General features: G+C 43.4%; 1 protein-coding gene across 5 annotated transcripts in view; it reads left to right on the forward strand.

Moving 5' to 3' along the window:
• Window positions 1-18,109, forward strand: part of myo3a (myosin IIIA) — a 335,886-nt gene that overhangs the window by 13,771 nt on the left and 304,006 nt on the right. For all 5 annotated transcript variants that reach the window (XM_080211403.1, XM_080211422.1, XM_080211413.1 and 2 more), the window contains exon 3: window positions 5,716-5,850. In XM_080211403.1, the coding sequence (XP_080067529.1) occupies window positions 5,716-5,850 (135 nt within the window). The remainder of the gene's footprint in view (window positions 1-5,715; window positions 5,851-18,109) is intronic.

The following is an 18,109-nucleotide window of genomic DNA, read 5'->3' on the forward strand; positions in this document are numbered from 1 at the left end:
TGCAGGGATACGGCTGGATGGGATTGTTGTTGGTGCCAACTTAATGGGCTGAATGGCCTCCTTTTGCACTGTAAGGATTCTATGATTCCAACAATATCTTTGGTTTGAATTTTTGATTTGATTTATTATTGTCACATGTAATAGTACACAGTGAAAAGTGGTGGATAGCATATCGAGGAAGATATTTCCGATTTTCCGATCAAAGCCTTTTCTACATTGTGATGTTTGATTGGTTTTTGCTGTGGAAGATCTTTGCAGATGTCTCCAAAAGTACTCAGAAAGTAACTTTTTGAATAGGTGAAATGAATTTCTTAAATAGAATTCCTTTATTTCTCTGCTCTGTAGAGCTGAATGATAAGCATACAAGGCAGGCTATGTCAGGAAGGCATCACAGAGTTCTTTTGTTTCCTAAATATCAATATTCATGATCAAGAAGGCGAATGGGATGCTGGCCTTTATAGCGAGGGGGATAGAATATAAAAGCAGGGAGGTCTTGCTGCAACTGTACAGGGCACTGGTGAGGCCGCAGCTGGAGTACTGTGTGCAGTTTTGGTTGCTGCACTTGCGCAAGGGTATTTTGGCCTTGGAGGGAGTGCAGAGGAGGTTCACTAGGCTGATACTGGAGATGAGGGGGTTGGACTATGAAGAGAGACTAAATAGACTGGGTCTGTATACGTTTAGAAGGATGAGGGGGGATCTTATGGAGACGTATAAGATAATGAAGGGGATGGATAGGGTAGAGGTAGAGAGATTCTTCCTGCTCAGAAAGGACAGCAGGACTAGAGGGCACAGCCTCAAGATAAGGGGGCGGGGGCAATTTAGAACGGAGTTGAGGAGGAACTTCTTCACTCAAAGGGTGGTGAATCTCTGGAATTCTCTGCCCATTGAAGTGGTGGAGGCTACCTCGCTAAATATATTTAAGTCACGGGTCGATAGGTTTTTGGTAGGCAAGGGAATTGAGGGTTATGGGGAGAAAGCGGGAAAGTGGAACTGAGCCACTTCAGATCAGCCATGATCTTATTGAATGGCGGGGCAGGCTTGAAGGGCTAGATGGCCTACTCCTGCTCCTACTTCTTATGTTCTTATGTTCTTATGAAGCTGACCTCAAATTTTGGGAACTGCATATGAGCAGCTAAATGTGGACATCCAGAAAGTGTTGTCAGTGCCTCTCTGCTCTCCAAACTTCAGACTTAACTTTTCAGATATCATTTAATTTAACTCTCACCTCAGTTTCACTGGTGTAAGTGGGTTGTTGGTCATTAACCAGGTTTCTGATAGACAGAGGAATTAAGGGTTATGGGGAGAAAGCGGGAAAGTGGAGCTGATCCACTTCAGATCAGCCATGATCTTATTGAATGGTGGGGCAGGCTCGAAGGGCCAGATGGCCTACTCCTGCTCCTATTTCTTATGTTCTTATGTTCTTATATTATTCTCTGATGATGCCTCCTGAATGCTGTGCTTTTGGTCATTGCTGTAAAGATGTAATGACCTACATTTAACTTGTCATCAGCAATGTGTAGTTATATCATTCAATGAACTATTGATCACCTTGTCCCAACTCTTGTTTGGTCTCTCTGATTCTCCATCATCCCCAAATTATAGTGATTATGTTTTGATAAAGCATTTAGGGGGCGGGGGAGTGAGGAAGGTGGAGTTGAAACCACAATCAGATGATCCACGATCTTACCAAATGGCATGGCAGGCTCGAAGAGCTGGATGGCCTACTCCTGCGCTTAGGTCTTATGTGAAAATCCCACAGTGGCCACAATCCGGCGCCTGTTCGGGCACACTGAGGGAGCATTTAGCATGGCCAATGCACCTAACCAGCAAAGTCATGGGCTGATGCGTGCCATTAAAGTTGTTCTTAAGAAAACACTCAATGAAGACAACATCCAACTGGTGGGGAAACATGTGAAGATGACTTACGAATGTGCAATTCTGACAGATGATTAGAGGAGTTGGGATATTGGTGTGTGTATGCAGAAGCAATTTGTTAGAAGTGAGACAAAGCTGCACAGACGAACGTATCCCAGCCACGGCCAGTTACCTGATAATCAGGACAGCAGGAAATGGGTGATCTGGCCTGTAGAGTACAAAAACACTTAAATAATCAAGGCATAGACACATATTCCAGAGAGAAACTGACTTTAAACCAATCAAGATGGGGGTCACAGGTAATAAAATTGAAGTTTTTTTGAAGTATGATTGTCACAAATAGGCTTACATTAACACTGCAACGAAGTTACTGTGAAAATCCCCTAGTCACCACATTCCGGCACCTGTTCGGGTACACTGAGGGAGAACTTAGCATGGCCAATGCACCTAACCAGCACGTCTTTCGGACCATAGGAGGAAACTGGAGCACCCAGAGGAAATCCACACAGACATGGGAATAATGTATGGATTCCACACAGACAGTGAACCAAGCCAGGAATCGAACCTGGGTTCCTGGTTCTGTGAGGCAGCAGAGCTAACCACTGTGTCACTATGCCACCTAAAGTGAAAGGGATCGAGTTAGGACATTTGAAGGATAGCTAGAAAGAACACTTTCTTTATAAAAATTATTTGCAAGATGCATAAAAGTGAGTTGGAGAGTCTTACAAATCCATGCAAAATCTGTTGTTTTAATTATATACACTCATGGCCTAGTAATTAATCCTTCAGAAGGGTAAGGGATAGCACTGAGTGAGGTGATCTGCAGTTTCCAGTTTCCAGAAATGTTGAGGTCTCTTGGTTCAGATTTCCATATTGACACTCCTAAGTCCATTGGATGGTGCACCCTTTTATCTATACATAGTAAGGGTTGGCATATAGCCCTCAGCATGAAGTAAACTAAAAAATGACCTCAAGCTGATGGACAAGGGTAAGGTGACCATCCTGACATCTTAGGTACTTGACCTGTATCCATTGGTTAGAAATATTCAAACAAATGATTGACTTAGGGCAAACCACCAGCCCCTTGAAATAAAATGCAACAGTGTGTGGTCAGAGACAGGGGGCAGTTCTCATTAGGTAGCCACCTTCTTAAGCTGGAAGATGGGCCAAAGGACATGGAGGAAGGCGATAGGGATAAGAATTCCCTAACACATTGGCTAGAGAGCAGAATGCTTTATCGCAAGCTGCTGAGATCAACACATTAATTTCTGGTCATGCCCTGAGACGGGAAATTCTTGCCCAAGGTCCACGGACCTTTAAATGGTTTGTCAAATTTTCCATCCCACCTGTGAGTGTTCAGGTGGAAAATTTACCCTATTCTGTACCAACTATGTGATTTTCTCTGGATGTGGGTATGCCGGCGTTGGACTGGCGTAAACACAGTAAAAAGTCTGACAACACCAGGTTTTGGTCCAACCTATTTATTTGATAATATTCTCACTAGCTTTCGAGGGGACAGCCTCTTCGTCAGGTGAATGGAGAGTTCTGGCCTCAGACAGAGCATATAAAGCACAGACGAAGAGGCTGTCCCCTCGAAAGCTAGTGAGAATATTATCAAATAAATAGGTTGGACCAAAACCTGGTGTTGTCAGACTTTTTACTGTATTTTCTCCGGAGTCAGTGAGCCAATCTCACTTGTCATGGGGTTGTATGTTTTTCCTGTTTATCTCACCAACAATAATTAAATTATCTGAACTATTGCTTCATTAACTGCTTCATTAAAATCAGTTATGAGTTTTTAACCACCTGTCTTGGGTAATCTTGAACCCTAAATTTTATGTCTGCATTTACAAGTCGGACAACTCTTTGGGTCATTGACAAAATGTATCTCCCAATGGATCATATCAAACAGCTCGTCCTTTCAACTGTTTACAACAGGCAGAGTATTGACTGTACTCAACTTGCCCATGCTTGTTTTTTTTATTCATTTGTGGGACATGGGTGTCACATTTATTGCCCATCCCTAGTTGCCCTTGAGAAGGTAGTGGTGAGCTGTCTTCTTGAATCTCTGTGGTCCATGGGCTGTGGTTGACCCACAATGCTGTGGGGGAGGGAATTCCAGGATTTTGACCCAGTAACTGCAAAGGAATGGTGATCTATTTCCAAGTCAGGATGGTGAGTGGCTTGGAAGGGAGCTTGTAGATGGTGGTGGTCCCATGTATCTGCTGACCTTCTAGATGGAAGTGGTTTGGAAGGTGCTGTCTAAGGATCTTTGGTGAATTGCTACAGTGCATCCTGTAGATAGTACACACTGCTGCAACTGTGAGTCGATGGTGGAGGCAGTGGATGTGTGTAGATGTACTTCCAATCAAGCAGGCTGCTTTGTCCTGGATGGTGTCAAGCTTCTTGAGTGTTGTTGGAGCTGCACCCATCCAGGCAACTGGGAGGTATTCCATCACACTCCTGACTTGTGCCTTTTAGATTGTGGATAGGCTTTGGGGGAGTCAGGAGGTACATAAGAACATAAGAAATAGGAGCAGGAGTAGGCCATCTAGCCCTTCGAGCCTGCCCCGCCATCCAATAAGATCATGGCTGATCTGGTGGATCTTTCCCGCTTTCTCCCCATAACCCTTAATTCCCTTGTCTGTCAAAAATCTATCTACCCGTGACTTCAATATATTTAGTGAGGTAGCCTCCACCACTTCAATGGGCAGAAAATTCCAGAGATTCACCACCCTTTGAGTGAAAAAGTTCCTCCTCAACTCTGATCTAAACTGCACCCCGCCCCCCCCTTATCTTGAGGCTGTATCCTCTCATCCTGCTATCCTTTCTAAGCGGGAAGAATCTCTCTACATCTACCCTATCCATCCCTTTCATTATCTTATACGTCTCTATAAGATCCCCCCTCATCCTTCTAAACTCCAAAGAGTACAGACCTAGCTTCTCTTCATAGTCCAACCCCTTCATCTGTGGTATCAGCCTCGTGAACCTCCTCTGCACTCCCTCCAAGGCCAATATATCCTTGCGCAAGTGCAGTGACCAAAACTGCACACAGTGCTCCAGCTGCAGCCTCACCAGTGCCCTGTACAGTTGCAGCAAGACCTCCCTACTTTTATATTCTATCCCCCTCGCTATAAAGGCCAACATTCCATTCGCCTTCTTGATCACCTGCTGCACCTGCAGACTGGGTAAGTTACTTGCCTTTAGCCTGCTTTTACAGCCACTATGTTTATGTGGTGAGTCTAGTTGAATTTCTGATCAAAGATAATCCCAAAGATGTTGACAGTGGGGGGATTCAGTATTGGTAACGCTATTGAATATCAAAGGGCAGTGGTTAGAGTGTTTTCTACTGGTGATAGTCATTGCCTGACATTTGTGTGGCACAAATGTTACTTGCCACTTGTCAGTCCAAATCTGAACATTGTCCAGATCTTGTTGCATTTGAACATGGACTGCTTCAGTATCTGAGGAAATGGTGTTTTACATTACGAAATTGCCAGAGTCGGTGAGAATCTGATTACTGCTTTAAATACATTTAAGTAAAACTATTGGGTTTGGGCCTGGGTAAGATGCCCTGTCAGACTCGATTGGCTTCCTTCTGTACTTTAGGGATTCTATAAACAGACAAAGATGGTGGTTTAAAACATGTAGTGGTTGTTAAATGCTGTACATTGCATGCACTATATTGCATCATTGTTCTGAATATGCAAAATTGCCACAACAATTAGACATTAGATAAATGCTAAATAAAATCAGACACTGAAAAACATTGAGATAACCAACAGACTTGACACTAAAGATTTTCAGTTTTACATTAATCTTGTATACTTTTGATGTTAGGATATTGATGAAGAAATCGAGGCTGAGTATAACATCCTCCAAGCTCTCTCTGATCATGAAAACGTGGTCAAATTCTATGGAATGTACTACAAGAAGGATGCAAAGAATGGAGATCAGCTTTGGCTTGTACTAGAGGTATGAATATCTATCTCTGCAAAATCTCCTGTCTGTTATTGTTCCTTACCTGCAACCCAAGATTTTATTGTAATAATTGTAATTCCATGTGTTGCGATCATTGTGTATTTTTAATTAGGTAATGGTATATGAAGTATTGAATTAAGTACAAGATATAGAATAGGGAATAGGCTTTCTTTGTACCAGTGTTGGAGTGACCTTGTAACCCATATGACTATAAACAGATGTTTCATTACTTTTAGAATGCTGTCACAACATGAATGATTTGTGTTTTTATTATAATAAAACATTTTCAGGCTCTTCACAGGAACATTATTATACAAAGTTTTAAACTGAGCCACATATAACTTCATAGAGGGTGATCTTACCAAAAAAATTCTAAGTCCTGAACAAGTGTGAAAACAGAAGAAATTTGCACCTTTTTTTGGGTGACTTAATATCGAATCTAACCCTGACTTTGCCAAAAGAATTAAGCCAAACTTGGAATCTGCCAGCTGGGGGAGAGGGGGGCACGGCCTATTTAGCCCAAAGGCTGGCTGATAGCAGCAGAGGGCACCATTGCATTTGTGCAGATTTCTGTGCTGTGTGAGCACAGAAACATGTCACTGCCTCCTCCAGCTATGGCCAGCCTCCATGGCCAATCATCTGCCCCTCACTATGGCGGGTGTCCCGTGACCAATCAGCCCCCCTGTCTGGATCCATCCCCTCCCCCGCCCCCCTCGCCCAGACCAATCATCAACCACTCTCTCGGTCTGGATTTATTCCCGCCCCACCCCCCCCCCATCCATCGATGTTGCAAAGTGCGCAGTGGTACCCTCCTAATTCTCCACCCCCTCAGGCCCTGTCCCTTTGGCACTGCCTGTGTGCCAGGCTAGCAATGCCAGGGCACCAGGCTGGCAGTGCTGAGTTGGCACTGCCCAAGGGGCATGCTCTCTCTGCCTGACGTCCACAGGGGGCCCTCAATGGCCTCCGGTTCTACTGACAAAGATATCACGTCTGATCTCCATTATGGGGACCATTATGTGATCCTCGCCATAGAGAATCTTCCCCGACAAGACCACAAAGGCAAGTGAGCCCAGATAATTCTGTCCTGGGTTCACTTGTAATATTTAAATACTATTTTAAATCTCAGCAATGGACCGTCCATAAACCTCTGGGGTAGAGAATTCCAAACATTGTCAACTCTTTGGAGTTAAGATAGCTGAGATAAGCGCCAGACCAGGGGACACAGCCCCCTATGAGACTAATGGCTTTCATGGAGATGAGGGCATTAAAGGTGCAGGTGAGGGCATGGTTGAACAAATAGGTGGTTGCAGGAAAGTTTGGTAAATGAAGGGCCAAGGATTTTGAAACTACAGCTGAATATAATTGAATTGGGAGAACGTATTCTGAGTTGGACATGAAAGGAAGTAGGGTCAAAAGGGTAAGAGGGGATGTGGGCAGAGACCAATACCTTTTTTTGCATTGTTGGCAATATGGCAAAATTGGCAAGATCAACATTTATTGTCTATCCTTAATTTCCCTTGAACTGAGTGGCTTTCAGTTATTTCAGAGCATAGTTAAGAGTCAACCATAATGATGTGGGTCAGATGTAGGCAAGACCAGATAAAGATGTCCTTCCTTGAAGGGTATTAGTGAATCAATTACATTTTTACAACAATTAATCATAGTTTCACGGCCATCATTACTGAGGCTAGCTTTATAATTTCAGATTTATTAATTGAATTTAAATTTCACCAGCTTCCATGTTGGGATTTGAACCCATGTTTGCAGAGCCTGTACCTCTGGATTACTAGTGCAGTAACATCACAACTACATCATTATCACCCCCCCCCGATGATCAATCAATGGCCCCTTTAGGGCCTCATCCTGCCTCCGCTGATTGGGGAATGTGGCACTTTGTGTGGACTGTTGTGAGGCAGGAAGGAGAGCTAATCCCATCAGAGAGACCCCTCCTCTTTGACCTACTCTCCAGCCTCTCAGTCCCCCTCACTGGGGCCTGCCAACCTGGTCTTCCAAAACGGCAGTTTAGCCTTGCTTCAATAGCTTCTTTCCCTCAGGGTTTGGTTGCAGTCCCAGCAGTGGCCACTGCTCAACCCTGGCATTGCTGGGACTATAGAGCTGCCAGCCAGACAGCTCTCTGGGGCTGGACTTCCTCCCAATGGATGTGGAAGTCTCACTCTGAAACAGTTAAGGCTCTCTGTGTAATACTTGCATTTTGGAAGCTGGTTATAAGGTTGGTGAGTAGGCAACTAAGTTTTTGCTCTGGGAAGGTACAGGCCAGGGAATATGGTGCCGGATAAAATCTAACCCATCAGCCTGAGCCCAGATGGTCTTTCTATATAAAAAGACAATGAATATCTCAATATACTTTTGGCAGAAACTTGGTATTGCTGAACTCATTGAAATGATTGCTGAATTTTAACGGAGATGAACTGGGAGAAAAAGGACTGGTGAAATGGTGAAGGAAGGTAGTAGAAGGGAAGCTGATATCTCCCTGCCACCATGTTAATGAAGAGTGGTGAGAACCTCGGCAGTTCTGCTGCTCATCAAACTGCCAATTGAGCCACAGATATGCCCAATGAAGGGTCACTTTCACACGCCGCTGACAGTTTGCCAGCATTGGAAGAGTCTGCTGCCACTTGGAGAGTCTAGCAAGTAAACCCTGGTGATCTCCTAGTCAGTTCATGGGAGTAGAACTTTCTGGCCTAAGGAGGAGCATCACAACACCAATAGCCACCACTTGAACCTGACTGCACAACCCCTTCCTCCTCCCAGATCATGGAGGCCTACCTGCCTTGCCTTGTATCTTACAAGTAAATGTTTCTCATCTGCGAGAGTGCTTCACCCCTAGGTGCCCTTTTCCTCGTCCTGCAGCCACAACACTGGCCATCGTTTGCAATGGCAATGTGAAACTGCTGGTAGACTGGGGTGAGGGGTCGCCACACTCAATTTGACAACCGTCCCTGTGGTGGTCAGCGAGCAGGTTTCAGCCAGAGAACCGCCACAGGGTCAGCTGCCATTGTGCGGCAGCGAGACTTCTTCAATGTCGATAAAACTCAGCCTGTTATTTTTGTTTCTTATTTAAGAATATTTCGGCAAACAGGACTTTATGACTCATGGGCTCAGTAGTGAGTAGCGATTACAATTTGTAGCACTTCACTCTCATCATTTTACTGCTTTTTCACTACTCTGTTATTTCAATTCATCCATTTGTTAGATTTTAGTGTTTGAAGTTAAAGTTTATTTATTAGTCACAAGTAAAGCTTGTAGTAACACTGCAATGAAGTTACTGTGAAATTCCCCAAATTGCCACACTCTGACCCCAACAGGCGACAATGTACTTAACCAGCACATCTTTCAGACTTTGGGAGGAAACCAGAGCACCCAGAGGAAACCCATGCAGACATGGGGAGAACATGCAAATTCCACACAGACAGGAAATTCCACACAAGCCGGGAATTGAACCCGGGTCTCTGGCGCTGTGAGGCAGCAGTGCTGACCACTGTGCCACCGTGCCGACCATCGTATCTTGCGCAATTTAACAAAGTATTTCTTATTTTCAAAACCTTTCTTATAAAACCTTTTCCTAGCTGCACTAGGAATTAAAATACTCGGTTTAGTTACTGTTTGTATAAATTATCCTCAGTGACTGTCTCAGCAACTAAAAATCCTCCACCAGATGACAAGAGTGACTCACCCATTCCTTCGTATAGAAGAGATCTTGTAATAATTATGTTGTTACTTAACTGACACAGCAGGAGTGTGCCTTGTATTTTCTTTGAATTATATTTTAACTTTCAAATGGATTAACACCTCCTGCTGAGCTGCTAAATGCCAGGAATTTCATAGACCTATAGAACCCTACAGAGCAGAAGGAGGCCATTCAGCCCATCAAGTCTGCGCTGACAACAATCCCACGCTATCCCCATACCCCCCCCATAATTACCCTGCTAATTCCCCTGACACTAAGGGGCAATTTAACATGGCCAATCCACCTAACCCGCACATCTTTGAAGCGTGGGAGGAAACTGGAGCACCTGGAGGAAACCCACGCAGACACGGGGAGAACGTGCAAACTCCACACAGACAGCGACCCAAGGCCGGATTGAACCCAGGTCCTTGACGTTGTGAGGCAGCAGTGCTAACCACTGTGCCACTGTGCCGCCCTCAGCGCCTGTTAAAAACAACTCAGGAAGCTTTGAACAAAAAAGAGAGGACAAAAGGATTTTCATACAGTAAGCACTTTGCATGATATTGTCACATAGAACAAATTCAAGGCCCATTCTTGTTTAGTAATTTTTCACTTTTCAGGTGATTGTGAGTCCAGGGAAACTGTTTCTGTGATCATAGCCACTTGTATGTAGCTGCAATGAAAGGCAGAGATGTATGTCCATGCAGCATTAGATGGTAAATTGTTTGCATTTGTTTTGAATCACTTAGTATTAACTCTTAATCAGCTGCATTTTAGACATAAGAGATCCCACAGTGACAACAATGAGATGAATTTTTAGTTAAGCATTTTTCTGAGTGAGATTATCAATTTATGGTAAATTATGGGTAATTTTTTACATGGTGGGATGGCACAGTGGTTAGCACTACTGTTTCACAGTGCCAGAGATCCAGGTCGATTCCTGGCTTGGGTCACTGTCTGTGCCGCATCTGTACGTTCTCCCCATGTCTGTGTAGGTTTTCTCTGGGTGCTCCAGTTTCCTCCCACAGTCCAAAAGATGTGCTGGTTAGGTGCATTGGCCTTGCTAAATTCTCCTCAGTGTAGCCAAATTGCTTCAAGTTACAGCAACAGATTCAATACAATTATGATAACGTCATAAAACGTTAACACCAAATGTGTGAGAATCAACAGAAATCACGGACTTAATCAATCACTTCCGAAAACATGGCCCACAAATCCCCTAGTCGCCACACTCCGGCACCTGTTCAGGTCAAAGCACCTAACCAGCATGTCTTTCAGACTTTGGGAGGAAACCGGAGCACCCGGAGGAAACATGCACAGACACGGGGAGAACATGCAAACACCATTCAGACAGTGACCCAAGCCGGAGTGTGGCGATTGGGGGATTTTCACAGTAACTTCATTGCAGTGATAATGTAAGCCTACTTGTGACACTAATAAATAAACTTTAAACTAAACTTTGCCTAATAGGATCCAGTCGAGGTTTGGCCAAATCACTGGGCCTTCACAGCCAACATTGCCTTTACATGACACTGTAGAAAAGTCACATAGTCCTGAAACACTAACTCTCCCCAAAGATGCTGCCAGATCTGCTGAGCCTTTCCAGCATTTCTGATTTTATTTCAGTTTTCCAGCATCTGCAGTATTTTTCTTCTATTATTGTTCTCACACTCAGTAGATTCAGCTTCAGGTGCTGTGGGGTCCTAACTCTGATGGAGCCGTGCCAGTGTCTGATTTGTGGGCCATGTTTTCGGAAGTGATTGATTAAGTCCATGATTTCTGTTGATTCTCACACATTTGGTGTTAACGTTTTATGACGTTATCATAATTGTATTGAATCTGTTGCTGACTTTGCTTAATTAGCTCACTCATTCAGGTGAAATTCGCCTTGGGCAGTAGTGTAGAACAAGTGATAGTGAATTTACAGCCCATCCTGCCCTATCTGATTTTCTTTACCACTTCAACAGGGTTCAAACAAGCATGTCGCGTGCCCCTTAGTAACCTATGTGAAAATGTTGTGTTCTTTATGTATATTATGCCAGTAATGAACAAAGAACAAAGAACAATACAGCACGGGAAACAGGCCCTTCGGCCCAATGAGCCCACGCTGCCATCTTAACAATGTGTTTTTCCTCCTCCACCCTTGACCCACGTCTATGCTTATGGTACCCGCATTGGAAACAACAAAAGGCCATTGTTGACTTAAGTTTTCCACAACAAAATCATTGCTAGTTCAAATTTTCCATCATCAACCAAAAGCCACTGGAAGATTTACTTTATGATCCTCAAAAAAAAATCCCAGTCGTTTCACCAACAATATTAATTTCTCTCCGTCTTCTGCCTGCAAATAAAATTGATCATGCAAAAAATGCATTAAAAGACAAAGGCCAGAATTCTCCGACCTTGCCCGCTGCTGGGATTTTCCAGTCCCACTGCAGTGAAGGGAGATTTGGCTGAGTACCAAATTCTCCATTCTCGCTGGCAGCGGTAATGTGGTGTGTGACATCGCAGTATTCTGCCCTAACTTGCTCACCTGACGTTTACCTTCCCGCTCTCTACCAATATTCAGATGCAACTCCCCATACCAAATTAAGATCTTAGGGCAGCATTGTGGCACAGTGGTCTGCACTGCTGCCTCACAGTGTCAGGAAAGGAAGTTCAATTCTGGCCTCAGGTCACTGTCAATGCGAAATCTGCATATTCTTCCCGTGTCTGTGTGGGTTTCCTCGGGTCTCTGGTTTCCTCCCGCAGTCCAAAGATGTGCGAATTATGTTGATTGGCAATGATAAATTGAACCTAGTGTCGGGGGATTAGCAGTGTAAATGCATGGAGTTACTGGAATAGGGCCTCTGTGGGATGTGGTCGGTACAGATTCAATGGGTTGAATGGCCTCTTTCTGTACTGTAGAGATTCTATGATTGACAGTTAACATTACAACAGAGCAGGAAGCATGAAAGGAAACTTGTTAGTCAGGGAAGCTTACTCATGTTTGGTACGCTATGTGGGAAGGTATGTCTTTCAGCTACAGGTGGCAGAGGATGAGAGAAAACATCAAAGTTTCAGGGCAGTGAAGAGGACATTTTCCACAAAACTATTTCCAGGCTTGCTATTCTCCATTCCTGTTATCCTAAAATAATACAAAACTACAGGACAGAAGGAGGCCATTTAGTCGCTTGAGTATGCACAGATGTGTACCAGAAAAAAATGATCACTTATGTTGTTGTTATATCTTCACAGTCTTCCTTTGGCCCAGACTGTGCAGTAATGTAAAGGTTCAAAGATTGATTTGCATTGTGACCTGTGTTGCGACCAGGTGAAAAGGGATAAACTGATTCTCCTCCAGTCAATCTCCTTGGTGGACGATAAACGTGTGTACATGCACATGCACATAGATACACACAAACATGTACACACACACACATAAATAAACAAACACACACATACAAACACACTAAATTGTCGTCGAAGTATAGATGCTAAAAGCTGTAGCTGATTTAGAGTAGTTGCTTCCTTGGATGTTATCAGATGTGGAAAGTGTTTTCGTTATTACGAGATCTCGGTTCACTGGTAGTTTTCTGGTAGAGCTGGCTTCTCAAACCGGATAATATACTTATTCCAAAAGAGAGAGAGGGAGAAAGGGAGTCACCTCCAGCCTATTTCTTCTGCTGCAGACTTTCTTGGCACCACCTGTTTCACTTACAGTTTCACTAGTGGCAGCCTTGCTTTGAAATACATTACTCATTTTGCATTTCCAAGAAGATTTGGGTGTGTCTGTCTGTGGAAACTTGCATTTGTAATGTATTTTCCTTTGACAGTTGTGAGCTTTTATGGGTGCCTGGATTGAAGGAAATGTTTCCCTTTCACACTCCTTTGAGAGTAACTTGTTTCTGTTATCTGACAGAGGGGAACCGGTGGATGTGGTGTATTAAGATTTTCAAAAGGCGTTTGATAAGATGCCTCATAAAAGGTTGCTACAGAAGGTTAGGGTGCACGGAGTTGGGGGTAAGGTGTTAGCGTGGATAGAGGATTGGTTGTCTAATAGGAGGCAGAGAGTTGGTATCAATGGGTGTTATTCTGATTGGCGGTTGGTGACTAGTGGAGTGCCGCTGGGATCGGTGCTGGGGCCTCAGCTATTTACCATTTATATAGATGACCTGGAGGAGGGGGCTAAGTGTAGGGTGACGAAATTTGCAGATGACACGAAGATGAGTGGAAAAGCAAATTGCGTGGAAGGTGTGGAAAATCTGCAAAGGGATCTGGATAGGCTGAGTGAGTGGACGAGGACCTGGCAGATGGAGTATAATGTTAGCAAGTGTGAGGTTATCCACTTTGTTAGAAATAATAGTAGGAAGGATTACTATTTAAAGGGTGAAAAGCTGCAGCATGCTACGGTGCAGAGGGACCTGGGGGTCCTTGTGCATGAGTCGCAAAAACCCAGTCTGCAGGTGCAGCAGGTGATCAAGAAGGCGAATAGAATGCTGGCCTTTATAGCGAGGGGGATAGAATATAAAAGTAGGGAGGTCTTGCTGCAAGTGTACAGGGTACTGGTGAGGCTGCAGCTGGAGTACTGTGTGCAGTTTTGGTCGCCGCACTGTGGAAGGATATATTGGCCTTGGAGGGAGTGCAGAGGAGGTTCACCAGGCTGATACCGGAGATGAGGGGGTTGGATTATGAAGAGAGACTAAATAGACTGGGTCTGTACACGTTGGAGTTTAGAAAGATGAGGGGGGATCTTATAGAGATGTATAAGATAATGAAAGGGATGGATAAGGTAGAGGTAGAGAGATTCTTCCCGCTTAGAAAGGATAGCAGGATTAGAGGGCGCAGCCTCAAGATAAGGGGAGGGCAGTTTAGATCGGAGTTGAGGAGGAACTTCTTCACTCAAAGGGTGGTGAATCTCTGGAATTCTCTGCCCGTTGAAGTGGTGGAGGCTACCTCGCTAAATATATTTAAGTCAGGGGCTGATAGGTTTTTGATAGACAGGGGAATTAAGGGTTATGGAGAGAAAGTGGGAAAGTGGAACTGATCCACTTCAGATCAGCCATGATCTTATTGAATGGCGGGGCAGGCTCGAAGGGCAAGATGGCCTACTCCTGCTCCTATTTCTTATGTTCTTATGCTACGTTCTTATGTTCTGTTTCTCACCTTCACCTTGGAATGTGGCCTTGCAATTTTAAACATTTTGCTCTGTCTCAGTTCAGCTTGTAGAAGTTGCAGTCAGTGTTCAAAAAATGAGGGAACGTAGCTTGTGACACCTGTCAGAATGCTAATGTACCTTCCACAGTCATAACCATCTTCATTTCAAAGTGGCCAGTTCAATATGACAGAAGGATTTTAATGAGTTCTTCCATCACTAATGGGAGGCTGTCATCCATCTCCACCAGACGTGAGTACCCCACTGGATCTCAACCTGGATTTCAGCGGCAAAGCTTTGATTTTCACAAGAGTCCTCAATGACATAGGACCCAGATATGCACACATTCATGAGAGACTTTGCCGCCTAAATAAAAAGGAATGTTAAAATGGCAAGATGTAAGAATCAAGCCATTATAGTTTTGTGCTTGTCCTGTTCCCACCAACAGCAAGGGTTAAAATTACCCCAGAGTGTAAAATCCCATCTTTTGTTGAGGGAAATCTCTGACTGGATAAGAATCAGGCTTTATAAGTTGTTTGATTTTCTTTCCCATTGATAACAAGCCTGCTGCTTTCAATTACATATTTAAATTGCTATGTAAAAGCAAAGGTAAATGTACTTTCTTTGGCTTCTTTTGGCACAAATCATTTTTGACTTATTGGCTTAACACATAATAACTGTTGGATTCAATGATGAAGGAGTTGCTAATGAACTCGTCCATGTCATATCAGGGTCCGAGGCTCTCTGAAATCTTTAACATGACCTCAGATGGTACTGGAGGGCTAAATAATGAGTAAGGATTAGATAGAGTAAGGATACTGTGGAGACTTGTAAGTATTATGCAAGCGAGCAGAGCTTTTCATTAAAGGCACAACAGAAGTTGGATTTGAAGTTTCATTCTCTTTTGTCTTGCATGGAGGTATGATCCCTTGTGCCACAGTTGAATAATTAATGTTTTAATTATTGAGGTTTTCTGCCTCAATTGAAATCGAGATATATCAACAATTTACCATGAAACTTTGAGGTATGTAAGATAATTTATTGTTCACAAAATATAAACTAGAATGGTACTCACTGAGACTGGAGACCAACAGTGGAAAGTTCTACCTCATCAGTGACCCCCAACTGGTGTTTAATGTGACATTCTTTGCAACGTGACCCACAGTTGGGTTGAAATTACACCATTACGACAAAGGCCATCAATGAGACCGTCATTATAGCATTGTGTGCCCATATTGCCCTTGAATACCAAGGAAAGTCCTTTATCTCCTCAGATTGCTTTGTACCATTTGAAATTGTAGACGCAAATTGTTAATCTGTGCTTATCACAGTTCACAGATTGACGGCTGACTCATAGTACTTCCGTTAAGTAAGTCAATTCAGACATATGAACAGAGTATTTTGGAAATCCAGTCAAAATTCATTCAGACCATAAAGAATTGTATTTCCATTAATTTTGCACAGGTTAGAATCTTTAAATTATTGATGTACAAAATCAAGTTTAATTACTATGGAAGAGAGTAGAATTGACAGAAGAAGTGACTTCAGTCTGACAGTCTGCAGGAGATATTCAAGTAGAGGGAAGACTTATTTATCCTGGTCATCAGTTTCATTGGGCAATGATGAACAGTTTGTTTAGGGAATGATATTTCTTAGGAAGAATTTTTAGAGAATATTTAGAGGGAGCAGCATGGTGGCAAAGTGGTTAGCACTGCTGCCTCACAGTGCCAGGGACCCAGGTTTGATTCCCGGCTTGGGTCACTGTGTGTGCAGAGTCTGCACGTTCTCCCTGTGTCTGCATGGGTTTTCTTTGGGTGCTGTCATAGTCCAGAAGGTGTGCTGATTAAGTGCATTGCCCATGCTAAATTGTCCCTCAATGTACCCAAATGGACACTAATAAATAAACTTAAACCTAAGGATAAAGTAGTTTGTAAAAATATATAATAACAATAAAGGAATGCAGCATTTAATTTTGATTCTTAGCTTTAATAAACTTCCCAAATGGCAGAGAGTAAAGATCTGAAATTCCCCAAAGTGACCACAAGGTGCATAGAGCCGGATTGAGATGTGCCTGTTGCATCCAATGTGAACAGCATGCCAGCAACATGCTGTCTGCTAATTTACATGATTGCAATGTGCAGCCGATGCTAACCATATACCTCATGGCAGATCCAAAGTCATGAGAGGTAACACCAAGATATTCCATCACACTGCTGACTTGTATCTTGTAGATGATAGGCAGGCTTTGGTGAATCACGAAGTGAGTTATTCACCACAGAATTCCAAGTCTCTGACCTGTTCTTGTAAATATTGTATTGCTATAGCTGATGGGAACAGGGCCTGCCACTATGCTGATAATGGAGAGTGCACAGATGTGGCAGTAATTGGTCAGATTTGATTGTACCTGCTTTCTGTAGACAGGATGTAGCTGAGCAATTTTTCACATTGCCACGTAGGTGAAAATATTGTTGCTGTACTGGGCAGTTTGGCTAGGGGCATGGCTGGGTCTGGACATAAGTTCTCAGCAGTTTCACCAAGATTTTGTTGAGTCCACAGCCTTTGCTGTATATACTGCACTCAGCCAATTCATGAGACCATGTGGAGTGAATCAACACTCACGCACGCAGTGCACACAGCGCATGCAGCAGCACACACAGCACAAGGGATTGTGCAAACATATTGTGGGTCTATTTATTAACTCTAGTCAGGTGGTAACATTCATGCAGAGGCATAAGGTTTAAAGACATCAAGGCTGTCTGTGTGATTCTGCTGAAAGCAAAAGTAAAACTGGATTGTTTGACTCACTTCCGTTTTAAGTGATATCATGCTGTGATCCCTTAAAGACATGTTACAATATCTGGCTTTCTTTCAAGATATTTTTCCTCCCTTCCAAAGAAGTAGAACTATTTACAATACATGTTCATGTTTAGTTACCACTTTCATAAGTGTATAGAACAGATGAAACTGTGAGCCTCCAAATGTAAAGGTAATCCGATGGTACACCCAGATCTTGTAATGGTAATCTTGTCTGGAGTTGCTCAGAGTGATCTGTGGGATTGTCACTCTTGGATGTTGTTCTTGGTTAGATTTGGGATCTTGTCCTTGATGCAGGAGGACCTCATGGTTGTTGAGGAGCTGGACTGGATTTGATTTGTCTTCAGTTATATCTCGCTGTATTGCTTTTGTGTGGAATGACTTCATACGGCAGAGCAGACTCGATGAGACGAGTGGCCTAATTCTGCTCCTATGTCTTATGGTCTTATGGATCTTGGTTCTGAACAAATCCTTGTCACTTTATTGATTACCTTCTGTGGGATCCTGTCCCAACTTCAAATTTGGCAATACTCTACCTGCATTTTTATCATCTACATTGGTCATTGGCTCTTGCAGTTTTATGAGTCACTCGCTAGTTTCTGAGAGAGTAGGATGGG

This window comes from Carcharhinus amblyrhynchos, chromosome 2 (assembly GCF_965287045.1).
Source record: "Carcharhinus amblyrhynchos chromosome 2, sCarAmb.v2.hapA, whole genome shotgun sequence".
Classification (NCBI taxonomy): Eukaryota; Metazoa; Chordata; class Chondrichthyes; order Carcharhiniformes; family Carcharhinidae; genus Carcharhinus; species Carcharhinus amblyrhynchos.